Here is a 20000-nt window from a genome sequence, read left to right as displayed (position 1 = left end):
ATCCCATGCGAGGCGCAACCCGAAATCTAAAACGGAAAAATATATATCCGATAAAAAACTAAAATTTAATTTAAATAATTTAACTATGATTAAATTTAGATAGTGTACAGTGCAGTGCAAATAAAATCAGTCAGATAGAAATTAAGAGCGATGGATGGCAAGGGCAGTTACGGGAGAGAAACCAGGTGCAGGGCATCTCAATATTATAAGTAGGGTCCAGTAAAGTAAAATAAGTGGCGCGCAGAAAATATTTAAAAATACTTAGACTCGAAACATTGTCATGAGAGGCGAGATTACAGATAATGTTCTAGGGTTTAACAATTCTATTAAAAAAGGAAGCCTGAAAAGTTGCAGTTTTACAGTAAGCAGGTTTTAGTACGAGAGTAGGGTTCTTAGAGCGAGATCGGTCATGTGTGACAAAAGTAACATGCCTATCAATATTTAAGTCGGTATGTCCAGAAATGCATTTATAGAGAAAAGTATAACGAACAGAAGTATCGTTCGTTATACCGAGGACTTCGTTATATAGAGGTTCGTTAAATCGAGGTTCCACTGTATACTTGTAACATGTTATGCCCAGTGGGGAGTAAATGGTAATGACATTGCAATTGAGTCTTTTCTACCAAAGTGAAAACAAATCAGTCGTGCATTGGTGATGATTATTCTGTATTGTTGGATGGCAACTATCATCCTGGATCTCTCCATCAATTTTTGAAAGCTTTCGAGCAATATTAACGAGGTGGGTTCCAAAAACCTGGAGAATTTCCAAAGTTCCTTCAGTCGATTTTTTCTTTTATTACACCATTTTGAAATCACTGGCGGTCCCTGTAATCTGATTGGCTCTAATTGGTGCGATTTAATCACACTATTTTTTGCTCTAAATCGCATCATTTTACGCTTGACTGAGTTTTTGACACATAACATCAAAGTCTTTGTTTAAAATAAGTTGTAAAAGCGTTTCCGGTTCCACTTTTTATTTAAAAACCGGCTCAGTACTGCATCAATAAAATATTTGAATTGACCAAGTCCTGTATTTGGGCGATTTCAAAATGGATGTAATAGAGTGGTAATTGAACCTCGTGTCATGCAATTTTGGTCTGAAATCATAATTGTGATTTCAAATCGAACTCGCGCTGAGCGCTTGTTCTATTTTGAAATCACGCGTATGATTTCAGCCCAAATTGCACTCCACTCAGTTCAATTACCATTATTTATAATGCGTGTTTTGGTTGAGAAAAAGAAAACAAGAAAACAATTATAGTTAATAATTCGGTGTAACGGTTATGGAAAAAAAAAAATAGAACCATGATTAATGTCCATATGTCCTTTCGAATGACTTTTGGTTAACATTTTCGTGCTCCTTTACCCTTGAACTGAGTAAAGTACAGTCTTGCTGACAAATGATGATCATTGAGCGAAAAAAGAAACCTTAATGTGCAGTTAAAAGCCTAATATTAGGCGAACTGCTATACAGTGCCAAGAAAAATTATGTCATATAATATATATTATAGTTGACGGTCCAATGGTAGGGGGGCTTTCCACTCACGAAACATCTAAAACTGGGAATCACAAACCTTTCCCAACACGAGTAACAAAATTGTAAGATAAACAGCAGCGGTACAGGTATAAACATTGCGTACAGCAAAGAGAAGAAAACATTGAACCGAGCCAATTACACAATTTTTATGTATTTCTCTTTACACCTTTTAAACCTAAGACGAAGACAATAATCGAGATTATAAACCAAGACCTCCACAGTGCAAAAGAACTGGTAGACAGGGAAGACGAGGGACTTGTCTACAACATTCTTGGCTATGCTTATCAAAAGCTGGATGCTTTCAGTCAAGCCATAGAGTGCCATGAACAAGAACTTAGTATTGCTAAAGAACTGGCAAACAGGGTAACCGAGCTAAGGGCCTACAATAATCTTGGCTCGGCCTATCGCAAACTGGGTGATTTCAATAAAACCATAGAGTACTGCAGACAGCATCTTAGTATTGCTGAAGAACTGGGAGACAGAGTAGCCGAGGAATGGGCCTACAATCATCTTGGCTTGGCTTATTTCAACCTGGGTGCTTTCAATCAAGCCATAGAGTACCACAGACAACATCTTAGTATTGCTAAAGAGCTGGGAGACAGGGCAGAGGAGGGAATGGCCTACAACAATCTCGGCGAGGCTTATCACGAACTGGGTCATTTCAATCAAGCCATAGAGTACCAAAGACACCATCTTTGTATTGCTAAAGAACTGGGAGACAGGGCAGACGAGGGAAGGGCCTACAATCTTCTTGGGTGGGCTTATTTCAAACTGGGTGCTTTCCATCAAGCTATTGAGTACAGCAAACAAAAACTTAGTATTGCTAAAGAGCTGGGAGACAGGGCAGAGGAGGGAATTGCCTACCACAATCTCGGCCGGGCTTATCACGAACTGGGTGATTTCAATCAAGCTATAGAGTACCACAGACAACAACTTAGTATTGCTAAAGAACTGGGAGACAGGGCAGGCGAGGAAACGGCCTACAATAATCTTGGCGGGGGTTATTACAAACTGGGTAATTCAAATCAAGCCATAGAGTACTTCAGACAAGGTCTTAGTATTGCTCAAGAACTGGGAGACAAGGCAAGTGAGGGAAGTTTTAGCCATTACCTCAGTATGGCTTATTACGAACTGGGTGATTTCAATCAAGCCGTGCAGTACGCCGTGCAACAACTTAGTATTTCCAAAGAACTGGGAGAAAAGCCAGGCGAACAATCGGCCTATAGGCACCTTGGCCTGGCTTATTTCGAACAGAGTGATTTCAACCAAACTATAGAGAGCCACAGGCAACAACTGAGTATTGCTGAAGAACTGGGAAACAGGGCAGCTGAGGTCTACTTTTATCTCGGCTGTGCTTATTGCGAGCTAGGTGATTGCAATCAAGCGATCAGGTACGCCGAACAATGTCTAAGTGTTGCTGGAAAACTGTCAGAAAGGTCACCGGTCTTAAGAGTCCTTGGTCTTAGCTATATGAAAATGGGTAAATTTTTTAAAGCCGTGGAGTCTTTCCAAGAATTTCTTGATATCGCTAAACACAAAGGGAACAGGGAAGAAGAAGCTGACGCCTACTCCCTCATTGGAACTGTTTGTGCTGAACGGGATGATTTTAACCAGGCAACAGAGTATCTTGAGAAAGCACTTACCATTGCCAAAGACCTGAGAAACCAGGCCATCGAGACACAGGCCTATGAGGGTCTTGCGGTTGTTTTCAGAAGAAAAGGTGACTTTGAACGAGCCATCGAGTATCTTAAGAAATGTCTTGCCATTGGCCAGGAAAGGGGGAAGAAATTAAACGTAGGAGCTTCATTAAACAATATGGGTTTTATTTATGAAAGCTCTGGAGAACTGCATAAAGCGGTTGATTATTATCAACGTAGTATTAAACTTTACGATGAGTTGAGAGTTCTGCAAGCTGAGGATGCGTTGAAAATAACCTTCCGTGGTGCACGTCAAGTGACTTATCATTCACTCTGGAGAACTTTGCTAAAGCTGTCAAAAATCGACGAGGCATTGTGTGCTGCTGACCAAGGACGAGCCCAAGCCTTAGTAGACCTCATCAAAGTGCGTTACGGCTCAGAAATGTTAGCTTCTGGAACAGTTGAGGCTAAATCATGGATCTCTGAAATGACCAGTGATGTATCTGGTCAGAAGCTCTTTATTGCACTGGAAGGAAACACAGTTAATCTGTGGGTAATAGGCAAAGACAGTAATATAAAGTTTGTACAGAAAGAAGTGAGATATCTCCTTGGAGATGCGACCGCTTATTTGAAGATTTTAAGAAAGAAGGCTTATGAAGAAGTACGACGACGATTCCGGGTAATCTGTGAAAACCGCACATTAGATGAGACCAGAACCGAAGAAGAATTGCCACCCGCCGAGAAAAGAGGTGAAGAAAAAGACAACCCATCACAGTCTGACGAAAACCCCTTACGTGTCTTGCATGAGTGCATCATAAGTCCCATTACAAATTTCATCGAAGATGGCGAGTTGGTTATTGTTCCCGATGGTCCACTGTGGCTCGCCCCTTTTGCTGCATTTCTGGATTCCGAGTCAAAGTACCTCCGTGAATCCATTAGGATAAGGTTTCTACCATCACTGATGTGCATGAAACTGATCGACGCCTCTCCGGAAGATTATCACAACAAGAGTGGGGCGCTGCTCGTTGGGGATCCATGTATGAAAGAATTTACCACCTTGCTCGGGAAGAATAGATTTTCTTCCTTGCCATCCGCTAAAAAGGAAGTGGAGATGATCGGAGAAATGCTCGGTATTCAGCCACTCACCGGAAAAGATGCAACCAAGCCTGAGGTGCTAAAGAGAATCGGCTTGGTTGCTGTGGTGCACATTGCTGCTCACGGAGATATCAAGACTGGGGAAATTGCTTTGGCTCCAAATCCAGTACGAAAATACAGAACACCAGAAGAACAAGATTACATGTTAACTATTTCCGATGTAAAGGCGGCGAAGTTGCGTGCAAAACTTGTTGTGTTAAGTTGTTGTCACAGTGCACAGGGTGAGGTGTCAAGTGAGGGTGTGGTCGGCATTGCACGAGCTTTCCTCGGTGCTGGTGCTCGTTCTGTTCTGGTCGCACTCTGGGCAATTGATGACGAAGCCACCATGGAGTTTATGAGAAACTTCTACAAACATCTAAGGGATGGAAACAGCGCCAGTGAGTCACTTAACGGGGCGATGAAATGTCTGCGCGAATCAGAAAAGTTCCATGCACCGCGATTCTGGGCTCCATTTATGCTCATCGGTGATGACGTCACGATAGATATTGGAGAAATCAATAAAGAATTGTGAGTGCCAATTTAAAAATGACTTCAATAACTACACATTCACATGTAAAATACCTTTTAATTAGCAAACTGTTCAAGAGGGTAGATTAGATCCCTTTCTTAAGAATGGTAGAGGTTCACACATTACGGCACTTATTATTTGGTGTAGAAGACACAGTTGACGAAAAACATTAGGGTACATGCAAAAGAACGAGAAAAACCACGGAAACAAGAGGTCAATGAGGCGGTGTATTATTGGCGATTTCGTCTTAGGTCTTCTACACTAGGGAGCCGGCATTTTAAATTAACCTAAATTTAAATTCCTCGAGTTATCGATCAGATCTGCTTTGCTAGTCTTTAAAAAAGTCATTGTGCCCTTTCAGCGTATAAACAAGGCTTACGAAACAAGAGAGCCAGCGTTTACTTCCTACGTGTTTTCAAGTGACTTGTTCAGCTCGATTACTGTAATTTCCCTTTAATTTCAGGTCTCAAGAAGAACAGCTATCACCAGCGGAAGTCAAGGCTCAAGATGAATTTGAACAGGTGCCACAAAATGAACTTCAAAGCGACTGATGATGATTTTAAATACGATAAGAGTAAGTTTCTCGCATCGAGGGAACTGAGAGTTTGATTAAAAACTGTGAACTTTACATATGGATAAGTTAACAGGGTCATATTCCTTAAGTTTTAATGATGTGAAAGTAAAAACGAAAGCCTGATTCAAGTTTCCAGTTGCAAACTCAGTCATCAGAAAGCCAGCGTGTACTTCATACGTGTTTTCAAGTGACTCGTTCAGCTCAATGACTGCAATGTCCCTTTAATTTCAGATCTCAAGAAGAACAGGTATCACCAACGGAAGTCAAGGCTCAAGATGGAACTTGAACAGGTGGTGGCACTGATAAAATGAATACGCCGACGTCCAAGCGACTGGTTAAAAATTTAAATACGATAAGAGGAGGTTCTCGCATCGAGGGATCCGAGAGTTTAAAATCTATGAACTTCACACGTGGATAAGTTAACAAGGTCATATTCTTCAAATTTTAATGAAGTGAACATAGAAACGAAAGCCCAATTCAAGTTTCCAGTTGCAAACTCAGTCATCAGCTTTTTTTGCCTTTTTCCTTTTTATTTTTAGGAAATCGGAGCATATCAGATATTATATACGAGTTTATAGCCAATTTAATTGATACTTTTTAATCTTTTAATGGAAATTGTCTCCTGTTGCTTAACTCGCAATAATCACGCACACCAATTGTTAACTACCTCCAACCACACAAGTTGTGATGATGAGGATGGCGGCTCATTTCTTAGCGATTTTCTGAGTATGGTTCTGCTTTAACCTCAGGTGTTAAATACATGTACATATTTCAAAGTTTCAATCTGAGAAAATTTCTGAGTAGGGCAAAACAAAATTAGATATCATTGATAATAAAGCAAAAGTTTCTGAAATTTTCAACCTTTTACTTTTGATTTTTTCCCTTGTGGGAAAAGTGTGATTGGTTGCATAGCAACAGTTTTCAAAAAAACAATTTTTTCTTCTAGATACACATATTTTACACTAACTGTTTAAATTTCCTCTTCGAAACTATTGAGACTATCTAAACAAGGAGAGGTGTGGTTTCATGTGGCTGCTATGAATTAGCCAAATAAAGTTTAACTCATATTGAAGCAGTTATAGTTGAAACACAATTTTTTTTAATGGTAAACTTATTTGTTTTATATTCATATAGAAAGCTTGGCAGATTGAAGTGAAGTAATTTTTTTTCTATCACTAATCTTTAAAAGCATTATACCAGTATGCTAATAATAAGAATTGTATAATAAATTTGACAGAGACTTCCTGAGCACATGAGGCTGTCAGTATAGTGGTGTAATTAGTCTTCATCTTTGGTACACCTAACATCTCTATGCACCCTTTACACTCAAAGATCAGTATGCATATCCTCCATACTGTTCTCTATACATTTCTTTAGGCGCTGGCGAGGAGAATTTGCATAACAATCAAGAGCTGATTTAGATGGTGATCACTCTCTTTATTCTCATGACTTTAACATGTGATTCAGGCGTAATACTGTAAGGAGAAATGAGATGCTGGTCACTCTTAAGGGAGGGGGAGAAATGGGTTAACTGAACTCCACAGAACAAGCTCCATGAGGATCATTTTAATTTTAGTCATTTCAAGAGATTTGAAAGTCTGAACAACACTTGATTTTTTCAACATGAGAATACCAAAAATTAACAATTCTCACAAAGTATCTCTGAACAAAACATGATTTTTATGTCTTTCAACAATGTGGCCTCTCCCCTCCCCCTTTGCATCTGATTTGATCAATTTTTACCCAGTGATTTGCCAGCAAAATGGTTATGTCGGTGACCATATTCTACCATGACAATCAGGTGTGTTGTATTTGACGTCCCACATCCAAGGAGATTCTGTTTTAAGAAACACAAACATTTAATATGTAGTAACTTACAAGACTCTTGTGGATGAACCGCTGATTTTAAGTACCTCAAACTACACAAAAATGGAAGAAACCATACTCATGGCTTTCTGCAAACCCAATTTTCAAGGAAACTGCTGATTGTTGAAGCAAATTGAATTAACTTATTATTTGGTACTACTGCTGTAGGTGATTGAAAATGGTTTATATTCTTCTTCAACATCAATATTCTTCTTCAATCATCAAGGGGACTGGTCATACTTTATTCCCTGTGGGGAAGAGGGGGGGGGGGTTCCAAGGAGTTTGGATGTGTCACAATTATATTTACCTGATCCCCCTCTAAGGTTCTGTATTATTCGAATGATCCCCTCATCAGGAGTCAATTTCTTTTATTGTCTGCCATTTGTGCTGAGTTACCAATGACTGATCCCACTCCATTCCCCCCTGAAAATCACATGATTGCCCAAAAAAATCCTCTGCCCCCTCCCCTGGTGAGAAATAATGACTGGTATCTTACATATGATTAGTGTAAATTTCTAAAAGGACATGCATTACCCACGCTAAAAATTAAAAAGTAAATCTCGAGTCGATATAGCAACAAATTTTACTTTGAGAAAAAATGTAATTGAAATGTCACAACATGCCAATTTCTTCTTTTATTAAGGTGTCCCTGAGTTGACATTCTTCGTAATGAAAAGAGAATACCTTTATGATGCAGTGCCTGAAAACATGCAAGAAATCTTACCATCTTTAGTGTATGGTGAAGGCGGGACATCATATGGAAGCTGTACACTGTAATTCAACGAATTTGAATTTTCATAACTTTCTTCTTTTCCTTTCACATGAAAGTATTTGCTGTCGGGATCCTGTTGATAGAAGTCTGGTTCATTACTGAAAGGCATATTTAATTTCAGGTAAAAAAGGGAACAGCAAAGGAAAATATTTTCTTTATCCTCTCCAACTGAAATGCAGGGGACCTAATTGACCAAACAAAATACCTGATCTTTGGGGAGAAATAACACTCCAATCTCATAGGAACGGATCATCAGTTGTTGACCATTTTTCTCAAGGGTGCCCCAGGCTGCTTTGGACAAATTTGCACTGAAAAATTATAATGAAATGTAAATAAGGGAAAAACGAATTCTAAAAAGCTTACATAAAATTCACAACCATGTTTACATGTTTTAAAAACCCCCCTGCTTCCATTGTTGAAAGATTGCCTCTTTGACACTAAAGAATTAATTAAAGTTTTGTTTTGATCAGTCAGAAACAGCCTGATCCAAAAGACTATGAACACCTCAAAGGTAAACCCAAGAGGTTCTGAAAGGAAAGCCAATGATCTTTGGACTCTTGCTTTCATATCAGTTAGAAAAAAAAATTAATGCAATTACCTGAGGAGATTCCTTAATCATCTGTCAAATAACCTTTAAACAGCACCAAACATAATAATGCATAAGGCCCAACTTCACCACTTGTTTTATTCCCATATAATTATCCAGAATTTCTACACCAGCATAAATTCCAGAGAGGATTCAGTTTTTATCACCTTGTCATAAGAAACCAGCTCAGTTGCCTCGAATCTGGGGATGTCCTGGTGTACGTTTTAATGTGAGGAGAGGCGCGACTTCTACCACAGGAAAGAGACTTCCACGAGCTTAAGAAACGGGAAAAATGCAAAATGCACCAGATTGCCAATTGAAAGCAATGTGGAAAGGGGGAACAAAATACAGCTACCTAGTTGTAATTTCCTATGAAACTATGACATTGGTGAAACAGAGATGGGATGTAATATTCTTTCATACATTTTTAAACTGATGCTCAAGTTTGGCCCAAATCAATAAAGAAGCAGAAAAAAATTAATAGCCATTTTTGGGTCTTTTCCTGCCTAGGCTCCCTGACAAGACAAGTTAATCTCCCTCCATAGAAATGTATTCTGATGAAGTGCCACCCACCAAATTAAAGACTTTCTAAGGTTTACAGATTTTCCTAAAATTCAGGAAGGGTGGTGGAGAGCACGATTGCAATGCCCCTCTAATGGATTTTATGCCACGTAAACTGGGCAAAGCTAACTGGGTGTATGAAAACCCATTTAATCCAGAAACAAATTAAGGATGACTTACCAAAAGAAATTTGGAAGATAAGGCTGTTTTAAAGCTGTCTTGGAGCTGTATGGTATTGAGCCACCAGCTAGAGAGGAGGAGAATAATCAGACATCACTGACTTAGAAATGAACTTGAACCACTAAAAGTATGCCATTAAATGCAGGGACCACCCAATTGCAGGGTCAGCAACCAAGGTCAACACCCTGACCACCAATCTGCTTCCACAATTTAATTTTAGTGATAAAAAATACCTGGGTAACCTTCCAAACTGTGCCGTACGTTGTCCACTGTGGGAAATACCTACAAATTGAAAACACAAACTATTTGTAATATATCGATGAGAAAAAAAAATTGCAAATCATTGTTGAGCTAATCATCCCTATCGGGATTGAAATTGCAAATCAGTGTTGAGCTAATCATCCCTATCGGAGATAGATACTCAAACTGACCAGATGCAGAGGGGGACTGGACATCATGTTACCAGCACAGGTGGACAAGCTTTGTAACCACTCAGAACACAGCCAACGGTCCTTGTCATTCCCAAGGGAACCTATGCTAGAAAACTGACCAATCACAGGCCACTTGGAACTGATGTCATCTGAGCTAGGTCCATGCTGGTGAAGAACCTAAATTTCAAAGAGGACATGATGTTATTCTCAAGGTATAGTTTGATTACTTAGCATTTTTTCAATGGCACTCAATGAACATTTAATGCTTTTCTGGACTTGCTACTACCTTTAGTTATCTTACTAGAAAGTGATGAATACCAATTTATTTATCCCCTAACAATTCTTGTCTAGACTTCTTAATGCATCCCAAAAATGCATGATTACCTTACGGAGTTTAAGATGGCCCCACTTGGTTTTATTGACTCCAGTGTGTCTCCCAGGAACAGAAGCTATCAAGCGAACCCTAAAATTAAGCAAATACACTACGTTGATACCAACAGAGCACACTTCTATTGAGCGTCTTAAAACCATAACAAAAGCATGACAATAACAATAACATTTATTATTAACATTTATTAACATTTATTACAACAGCAATTAGGACATAGTTAGGAAAATATTATAGGGTGACAAGGACAACTCAGTAACTGCTGCATTATGAAAAAACAAGTAATCAAATAAGTAGAGAAAGTTAATGTACAATGTACCTTGCAGATGCCATATCATGTTCCCGAACATTTTTCTTCCAGTCATCTAGTGCACTACCCCCGTATGCTGCCAAATATTCCTGAAACAGTTTTTATTTTAGACTATATACTCATATTCGGGTATTTTTCTTGTACAGTGCATCTCTTCAGTAGAGGATTGCAAAGGGATTATAAGCTCAAAATTAGAAAGTGAAATGTGAATTTGACAGAAAGGCAAGGTAAGGTGAGACTTAAAGTTATCTCCACTAAATTGTGCTGTGAGAGATACTTTTCAAAGGACAAGCGACCAGTAAGTTTCTGTACAATTTACGCATGAAATGGGATCAAGAGCCCTCTTCTGTTACCCTCTTCAGTTAGGTATTAGAAATTTGGAATGCTTTATGGCTTGGTTTTCAGAAGAAATTTGATCTCTCTGGGCAAATACCCCTGATTTGTCACTTCCTTTTCCTTGTTAAGAATAAATATGTCTAAAATTCTCCCAAGCCAAATAAATGCAAACTGGTATTAAATTGACCAGCTGTATAATTTTAACCAGCCCTGTACTTGTCCTAAAAATTCCACTTTTCCTTGACAAAAAATACAATTTTCTGATCATCCCTTGACCATAAAGAGTTAATCTTCCATTGACCTTTCCTGATATGAGCTAAAATTAAAAGGTGTCCCAAATTCCCTCTCTACCTGACTATAACGGAGCAAAAACCTAGAGGTAGGCTAAGCGTAAATTGCAGTTTCTATAAATTAAATGAAAAATGCTCAGACACATGATCTGATCTGACAAGCAGTTCCTTCATGATCAAAAATCAAATCTATGTGTTAAATTATCATTAACCTTAGTTTGGTAATTCCTTACCAATAAATCTTCTTTAAAATTAGTTGGCGAAGAGTTTGTAGAATCTTCACCAGTTAACTTGGATAGTTTAGGAAACACTGGACTCATCCAAACCCTGAAAAAGAAACAATGCAGCTGGGGTCATTGCGCAGGAAAAGAGGGAGATGAACTTGTAGGGGAAAATTTTTTCAACAGGCAAGTGAATGCAGGTATTGTACCATACTTTACACCTAAAAAAGTATCTCTTTTTTAATAAGGATTTAACTGAGCATGATATTTATCAATTTTATCTCTAAATGCATTCATTTTCACTTACATTTTCAAGTTCTTAATCCTTTCACTCCCAAAATCTCATTTTAGAACACACACACACACACACACACAAAAAAACAAAACAAAACAAAACTGGTGATAGGAAGACTGAAAGACTGACTACCTACTAGAATGCAATGACAGAAAGTCTTCTTTTTATTTACAGTATGCTAGTCATTTGATGTTATAATCAAGTGGAATGCAGTTTTAGTATTAAAATAAATTAAGAACATATATTAACTTTGATTTACCCTTGTGTTTTCTGGTCCCAATCCATGGCAATGAGATTTGCTGTGGTGATCACAACTCTCAAGCCTTCTTTGTACAACAGCAGCATCATTTTGCTGAAAAAAAACAACCCGATGAATATAATTTTTAAAAGCCTGTGAATACAAATCTATTATGATAACATAATTAAGAGCTAGCAGCTCTTAATTTACCATTAAAAATATTTCTATTTTTAAATCCAAGCTAAAAACTTTTTAAAAAGATTTTGATTAATTTTAAACTTTGATATTTCAATCAATTATCGATTTTAAGATTTTGACTCTTTTTACATTTATTTATAAACACATTTTATTTTATTTATTTATTATAATTATTATTATTACCATTATTATTTTATCAATTAAGGTAATTAGTTAAATTAATTTAATTAGTTAGTTAATGAGGGTCCCATTGAAAACCGCCATGGCGAGTTGGGCTCACTCGTTAAATATTATTATTATTATTATTATTATTATTATTATTATTATTAATTTTGGTCTATACTGCAGTGTACAGGAATGTGTAAACATTTGTCGTTTTCCCTTAGTTAATTCCAGGTGTAAACTTTCATACAGTTGATTAAATGGAAGTGAAGTACTAAAATAATTATTTGTGCCAGTGACATCATGTGACTTGAGTTCTAGTGCTCTTTAGTTTTCACCTTTGCTCAAGGTTTTTTGGGAACTTGCCCGAAAACAGTGAAAAGCTTGTAACTCAACAGACAGAAAGTAAAGATCAACCAGTACAGTCATTGTTCTTTTCACAAGCATTTTTTTTTCAGTTAAAAGGGTAATATACAATCATCTTTTTGTTGTATCTCAGAAGTCTTTAAAAAAACTCAAGTTTTGAAGTTCAACTGGATTCCCATAATTTGTAATTTGGTTGGTGCAAAATAAAGATGGTATCCTTTTTCATGAATGTATCATCACAAGACTAACCTATGATGTGTTCCAAATGCCTCCAGCCTGGCCTGTCAAAAAAAAGACAAATTATCATTATTACAACATAATTAAACTTCACCATTGAATTATTTAATTTCTATTAATTACATATAGTGGCCAACTGACTGACTAATAAATATAAAAATTATAATATTCTTTTAATGATTGATATGATTAGATGGAGGATTACTTGCAGATTTATTGGCTTGGTTAGAAAGAGTCAGAATCTAAATGCCTCAATGCTATCCTCTGGTCGATATCCCTTGTCTGGGGACCCCAAATTTGGTAGATACCCAAAATTTTACAAACAACAAACTTACAGCAAATAGTTTAATGTTAGGATATGGTGATGCTTCTTGGTGAAGTTCAGCCTTTGCCTCTCTCTGATTTCCATGCACAATCAGTAAAGGTTTGGACCTGAAAATTGTCAATTCAGTTGTGAACAAATCTCTTTTTGTGAATTTTTTGCAACCCAATAACACATAAAACCCAAAAACATTCCATGTTAAGTCATCAACTATTAGTAAGCGATGACTGTAGCTTAGACATGCTTGTGAATACTGAGCTGGTGATAAAAATCCTTTGATCTGCAGATTTCATGGACATGTATATATACATCACAGCACCTTAGCCTCCCTCCCTCAAAATTGCCTCAGTTAAGACCTCTAGAGTATTCTGATTTCCCATAATTATGAAACTGCATAACCAGGCAGAGTATTAATCAGTACATAGAATACATTTTTAGTCCCACATAAATCAACCGAAAAACTTAAGATAATAATTCTGCATCAACTCATCACAGTCTGACACTTTAAAAATTAATATCCATTTTTAAGCAATTTGACTGTTCTGTGTTAAAACACATTTTGATATTTACCTTTTGTCTGCAGGATACTGCTCCATCAACCATGGAATATCAAACATGTAGTTGAACTGAAAAAATTAATGCACATTATGGTAACTGCCTTATCTTAATTGATAATTATAATCTATGTTAGCTTAATTGATAATAATAAAAATAATACTCATCACTGATAATGACCTCTCAATTTTTCTTACCTGCACTGATGCCTCTAGGTTACCCGTTGTATTTGAAAGGATATCTAATTTTATAAGATATATAGTAGAGAAATTAATTTTGGCAAGTGCAAATAAAATGTCATTTAATTAATCAAAGTACTACTCTAAGCTGACTGACAAGATGAACAACAATCAAACAAACAATAGTTATTCACACCATAATTCAAACAGGGAATTAATTTTAATTTATGGCAGCTCATTTTCATGAGTATATTTCCATTCCCTTCCCGAACCCTCTTGAGATGACAGTTTAAACTTGACAAAGACTGATTGATTGATCGATTGTTAACTTTCCCTATACAAGGTAAAAAAATCGTTGAGTATGATTAAGAAGTAAAACATCTAATTGTAATAGAGGAAGTGGGTACCTTTGATGCTAACTGCCAAATTTTTGGCATTAAATTCTGAAGGAATTCCTCGAACGGTGGTCAGTAAAAATGGCAAACACTTCACGTCATTCTTTGTGTCTTTTGATAATGATGATGAAGTTGATGACCCACTGGTTGTCAAATTACTAGTTAACTTCTGTCTTTTAGCTGGTGGAGACTTCTCCAACTCATCATCATCATCAGTGTCAGAGTCATAACCTTTAGCGGGTTCATTGGAAAAATAATTATTATCTATTAATTTTTATTAATCTTTACATAATACACTGTGAAACTTACATACCAGCCAACACAAAAATTATCTCTGGAATGTTGTTATGGTCAAGAGTAAAGCCAGTTGGATGTTGTGTGGTCAGGTTGCATCTTCATCTCCAAACTGATTGGTCAGGGCATGATCAACATTTTAAGAATATTTCAGGTTTAGAGGTCTCCTGACTTTTCCGTAAATAGGTTAAGTTATACATGAAGCAAATTAGCCACATAAAGTTGGTATACTAACTGTTTTGATTTGTATTCGATGGATAACTTATGTGAAAATCTGTTATAAATAAATTTGGTGAAAGCACTTCACGTAAGCTTACCTGGATGTCTGTATTCTTTAAAATGGAGCGGATTCTTACGATAACATTCTGTTCCGTATTTGCACATCGGTCTGCTGTCGATCTTTTCAACTCTTTTCTCTTCATCACCCATACTGCTCTTTCTGTTTGCAAAATAAAGAGCTTCGTTGATCTAAATAGCCCTCACACTAATTAAAAGGACTCACTTTAAATATCATCTACATCAGGAAAACTTTAACTTTTGCCGCCATCTTTTGTGCGGAATTATTGCGGGCTCAAAAGTAGCATGCGTAATAGAAAGCCCGACATGTTTACATCATTTTTCCGTTGCTAAATAATTTGCAAAGTAAACGGTAATGGCGGAAGTACATGTTATTGGCGAAATAATCGGTGCAAGCGGGTTTCCCTCGCATAATCTATACTGCAAATGGTCTGTTCATGTTGACGGTCTGTGGAAACTTTTAGCTGGACAAAAAGAGGGCCAGACGCAAGTGGACAACCCACAGAGCGAAGATTGTGCGCGATGGTGCCATCCAATAGACTTACATTTTGCCACAAAAGGGCTCAAAGGATGGCCCAAGTTCCATTTTCAAGTGTGGCACCAAGACTCTAATGGACGAAACGAGATTTATGGCTATGGTTACTGCCATGTGCCAACGTCCCCTGGAACTCACAATGTTGATTGCGTGACATGGCGACCTATAAGTTCAAGCAAATCTGAACAGCTTCGTAGCTTTTTTGTCGGCGGTGCACCACAGTTAAAAACTTCCGATGTCATCTACACTGGTGGAGACCGATATAAATTAAGAACGATCGCCATGGGTTCGGTACATTTGCAGTTAGGCGTGATAACAAGAAACTTTGACAAGTTTGGGGTCGAATGTTAGCAGAAATATTTCAACATTTGTAATTTTTATGTTTTAAAAACAAAATAATTTGGTTTAAATTTTGTCATAGTTGGACAAAGATGTAAAGCGTGGAGCAACTTCAGAAAACCCGGCCACTTTGGTTTTGCACACATGCTACATTTTAGTTACTATAAACACACTCTACAAATAACCCCCCTTCCCCCCCTGGCTTATCAATCTACCGAGGGTTTCTACAAGGAAGAATTATTACGCTAAAAAAGTCACTGAACAGCGAACTGTAATCATAATTTTTCTCAACTGTGCACTTCTTTGGTTGGAAACGTTTGAGTTATTGATGTCAATTCAGTTTACCAGTTAAAGTGCACCTAAACCCAAATTTTTTTTTTCGCTTAACGAAATAAGCTTATTTTTTGGAGTATTTCTGTGCAAAAATTTTTTAATTTGCTCAAATCTTTAATTTTCTATGCCCAGTCAAAATACGGAAAATCGGCCGCCATCTTGCCCCACGACCGAGTTTAAAGAAGAATGGCTCTAGCGGGTAATGTGACGTCAAATCGAGAACACGAAAGTCTGCATCTCACACATTTTCACTTGTTTGGGAAGATTGTCGTCGATATTGTCCGAAATATGCCGACTAGGTGTGTTGTATGAAGAATGTATGAAGCGCGATACCCTCTTGCAAATTTCGCACGTTGCTACATCCTTCTACAACACACTTAGTCGGCATATTTTCGGACAATTCAGAGGGGTCCTTGTAAATTCTTTCCGTGAAAAACATTGATTGTTTGTCATCAAGACATGAAAACATGACAAAGTCACAATACTTGCGGTCAGTAACAAACAGCTGTTGCTGCACTTGATAATAGTATTGATGAAGTATCGACTACAACCTTCCCAAACAAGTGAAAATGTGTGAAATGCAGACTTTCGTGTTCTCGATTTGACGTCACATTACCCACTAGAGCCATTCCTCTTTAAACTCGGCCGTGGGGCAAGATGGCGGCCGATTTTCCGTATTTTGACTGGGCATAGAAAATTGAAGATTTGAGCAAATAAAAAAATTTTTGCGCAGAAATACTCAAAAAAATAAGCTTACTTCGTTAAGCGAAAAAAATTTTTTGGGTGTAGGTGCACTTTAAGGTAGCACCCAACACTGTCCTGTATAATAACCTGTTATGCTCATGATGAGGGCTAAAAGCCCTAAAGACAGTATAATTATAACAGATATTTAAAGTAATATTCTGGTGTATTTAACTATTCACCAAAGTGGAGGTGGCAAGAGGATATTTGCTGACACAGCAGAGTCGGGTAAATATCCACCAGAAGCCACTGACACCAAGGAGACTAATTGTTTTAATGTGTACTAAGACAGGGAGATAATAAAGCACATAAAGATGAGTTTAATCCTTTTATTCCTACAATGATTACAATATTTTCAATTCTCCTTGTCAGCACCAAAAAAAATGTATCAAGAAAAGTAGGGAGAATATGGAGACTGATATTAAAAGGGTGGAAAGGGTTTATACTTGAACCATGCAAATACACAGGACATTAATTTTCTATTAAATTTTTGTTCTGTTTACCAGTGCATGTACCTGTCAAGTATCATGTTAACTAACTACTACAAGTTGCAAATGCACTTTTTCCCTTTAAAAATTTGAATTTAAAAGATAATACTAAAAATGACGCTGAGTCTTACAATGAAGAGAAACTTTCAAAAATAAAGAAATCACCTGTACAGTTCTAAGGTTTAAGACAACAACAACAACAACAACAATTTTTATTTAAGATCAGAAATATAGCTAAGTATATTGGTTTCTCCCCCGAAATAGCTTATGAACTAATCAAGGCGGGGAGATCTAAGGACAGTTTACAAGTACAAGATTTATCTATAGATGGACTACCAATGAAAACACTAAGTACTATGCAGTACTGGTACATAGAATAAGCATAAAACAGAGCAAGCATATTAAGATTATGAAAAGAGGCTAACCTAAAGTATTAACTTAATAAGATGGGAGAATTCAACATAATCATCTTCATAATTATCTTAAGGGCCAGCACTAAGGTTATATTAATCATGATTTGCTCTGATGAAAGGCTAACGCTTGAAAATTCAGCTTCTAAACTCTTAGTGGTGGCCACTTTACATTATCAACTCAGTTGATAAAACCAAATCATCTTGTTATACTCCCCCACCAATGCAGCACCAACGTTTCTTTAGAAACTTACCATCAATAATCATAATAGGTTCCCAAAAAGACACAATAATATTATGAGTTTAGTGTATTGTGAACTAATTGACCTTCTTGTGATATCTAGTGGATAAGCTCTTTATTTACAAAAGTGGCCTTTCTCTGAATGGTCTTGATCAGTAAAAAATTCAATGTTTTTAGCAGACAAGAAGAACTACCTATTCAGAACCACCAAGTTAAATGTCAATGGCCAACATGTTTTGTCTTAAATTATGTATTTACTAACTTAATGCCAGGTAGATTATTGGGGAAATTTGGCAAAATTATATTTTGTTGCACCACATACTTAGCAGTAAGATGCAGCCCAAGTTCAGAAAAACTTTGAGGCTGTGCAGAGGTTTTTACTTAAAAAGAATGGTGTGCCTTATAATAAAAAAGTACAATAATCCATTCTCTGTTCTTGAATCCTTCAAGATTTTCAAAAACTTGAAATAAATAACAAACAGTGGGCATATTAATGCTGTCAAGGCAACAATTATGACATATCAGACACAGGGCTCAACACTAACTTTTCAACATACTAGCCAAGTGGCTAGTGACAAATTAAATCTTACAACAATTTTGGTTTGTTTACTAGCCAAACTGGTTAGTGGAAATAAAAAAACCACTGACCAAAACTGAATATCTACTAGTCTGTGGCTAGTTGGCTACAGTTAGTGTAGAGCCCTAAATCACTATTATCTTGCACTTGCTTCAATCCACACTGGCACACAATCGCCTTCTTAGTGCTAAGACTAAAACTCAAATGCCCCCCCTTATACATTATAGAAGCAAAGAGGGATGAATTTGGGACATGTTCATAGTTTACATTTCATCATCTTCAAAGCCTAAATCTTCTTCTGGAAAGTCACCCAATGTGACATCCTTGGGTTTAATGAATCCTCCATATTTGGGTGGACATGTGAAGTATCTTTTTCCAGCAACACTGAAAATGGAAAAAAAATTAACAGCACCAGTCATTACATTTGAGGTATGTTATGACTTAAATTAAATGTACCTACAGTACCCCTACTGCTGTCTAACATTTTGCTTTGAAATTTGAAAGTAAGTTTGGCATCATGCAGCAACCCAGTTCACAAAGACAGAGTAGAAAGTATGTTGGAGGATAGTTCACAGAATTCAGGTTCAAATTATTGCAGAACATTTCTTTTTTTCAGAATTATGAAGATTGTAATTTATCTAAAACAAAGGAAAAACAAGTTTAAAAACTTAGTTGTATAAAGCTAACACAGACATTTTGACGCATAAGCATTCTCCTGGTGTTTTGGGTTTTTTAACTCTAATTGAAAAGTAATGTTTTCAAAACCCATTAAAATGATTTTTTTCCTCCATCCTGATTTAAAAACTCAAGATCATAATTTGGCTAAGGAATGAACTAAAAATTAAATGATTTTTAAACTACACCACCCTGTAGACATTTACATTCAATCTTGTTGAAAAGTAGCCATGGAAGATGCTAAATAAGAAGTAAATAAAAACATCTACAAATTTGAAGTTTAGTACCTGCCGTCATTTTTTCCAAACGGTTCGTCATACTTAACTCCGACCCACCAGCCAGGTTTGAAGCCTGTTTTCCCTACAAAGGAAAAAAGAGAATTAAGATTTTTGGCTCTTGCTGATGAATGGAATTTGAATCATTGCCTAACAGCCTCCACATAATTATTGGTGGATAAGAGTACCATGGTTCATCACAAAAAGCTCCTCTTTGTGTTTAACTTGTTTATAACATCAGATGTTCAGCACTCATAAAGCTAATGGGCCTGAAAAAGGGTTGTCAGAACACTGGGTTTAGAGAGCATGTTGTAATTACCAACTTAGATCAGATTTGCAAAAAAATGTGTCCTCACATTCTGCACCCTGCAATTGACCTGACCCTTAAGCTCTGATGAGTGACCATGACAGAATTTCTCTTTACAACATCAACAGTCAGAGTGTCAAGCAGACAAGTGGTGAGAATATATAGAAATATCAATTAGGGAATTATTAG

General features: G+C 36.9%; 4 protein-coding genes across 5 annotated transcripts in view; 2 read left to right on the top strand and 2 right to left on the bottom strand.

Annotated features, from left to right (window-relative positions):
- LOC111339028 (uncharacterized) overlaps positions 1-6614 on the top strand; it is a 12109-nt gene extending 5495 nt beyond the window's left edge. Inside the window, exons 8-10 of one of the 2 annotated variants that reach the window (XM_088725569.1) lie at positions 1718-4836; positions 5301-5358; positions 5643-6614. In XM_088725569.1, the coding sequence (XP_088581695.1) occupies positions 1718-4836; positions 5301-5358; positions 5643-5714 (3249 nt within the window). In that variant the 3' untranslated portion in view covers positions 5715-6614. Of the gene's footprint in view, positions 1-1717; positions 4837-5300; positions 5412-5642 lie in introns of both variants that reach the window. The other variant, XM_088725570.1, reaches the window with a different exon arrangement.
- A 347-nt stretch (positions 6615-6961) lies between these two features.
- On the bottom strand, positions 6962-15166 carry LOC111339029 (tyrosyl-DNA phosphodiesterase 1). The gene is made up of 17 exons (XM_088725573.1): positions 14911-15166; positions 14312-14530; positions 13923-13966; positions 13741-13796; positions 13184-13280; positions 12861-12892; positions 11907-11999; positions 11365-11458; positions 10515-10594; positions 10192-10270; positions 9808-9984; positions 9610-9658; positions 9377-9443; positions 8803-8910; positions 8255-8357; positions 8002-8122; positions 6962-7248 (listed from the first exon to the last, which is right to left on the bottom strand). The coding sequence occupies exons 1-17, from the start codon at positions 15020-15022 to the stop codon at positions 7178-7180; spliced, it is 1602 nt and encodes a 533-aa protein (XP_088581699.1). The 5' UTR covers positions 15023-15166; the 3' UTR covers positions 6962-7177.
- A 21-nt stretch (positions 15167-15187) lies between these two features.
- On the top strand, positions 15188-17162 carry LOC148727746 (B9 domain-containing protein 2-like). Its single transcript, XM_088725581.1, has one exon. The coding sequence runs from the start codon at positions 15246-15248 to the stop codon at positions 15774-15776; it is 531 nt and encodes a 176-aa protein (XP_088581707.1). The 5' UTR covers positions 15188-15245; the 3' UTR covers positions 15777-17162.
- Positions 17154-20000, bottom strand: part of LOC111339041 (tubulin-folding cofactor B) — a 6056-nt gene continuing 3209 nt past the window's right edge. Inside the window, exons 5-6 of the mRNA XM_022945620.2 lie at positions 19517-19589; positions 17154-18938 (exon numbers count right to left, since the gene is read on the bottom strand). Coding sequence (XP_022801355.2) covers positions 18818-18938; positions 19517-19589 — 194 coding nt within the window. The 3' untranslated portion in view covers positions 17154-18817. The remainder of the gene's footprint in view (positions 18939-19516; positions 19590-20000) is intronic.

This window comes from Stylophora pistillata, chromosome 6, assembly GCF_964205215.1.
Source record: "Stylophora pistillata chromosome 6, jaStyPist1.2, whole genome shotgun sequence".
Lineage (NCBI taxonomy): Eukaryota > Metazoa > Cnidaria > Anthozoa > Scleractinia > Pocilloporidae > Stylophora > Stylophora pistillata.
The sequence above is the reverse complement of the archived record's forward strand: the minus strand, read 5'-3'. Positions and strand labels throughout refer to the sequence as shown.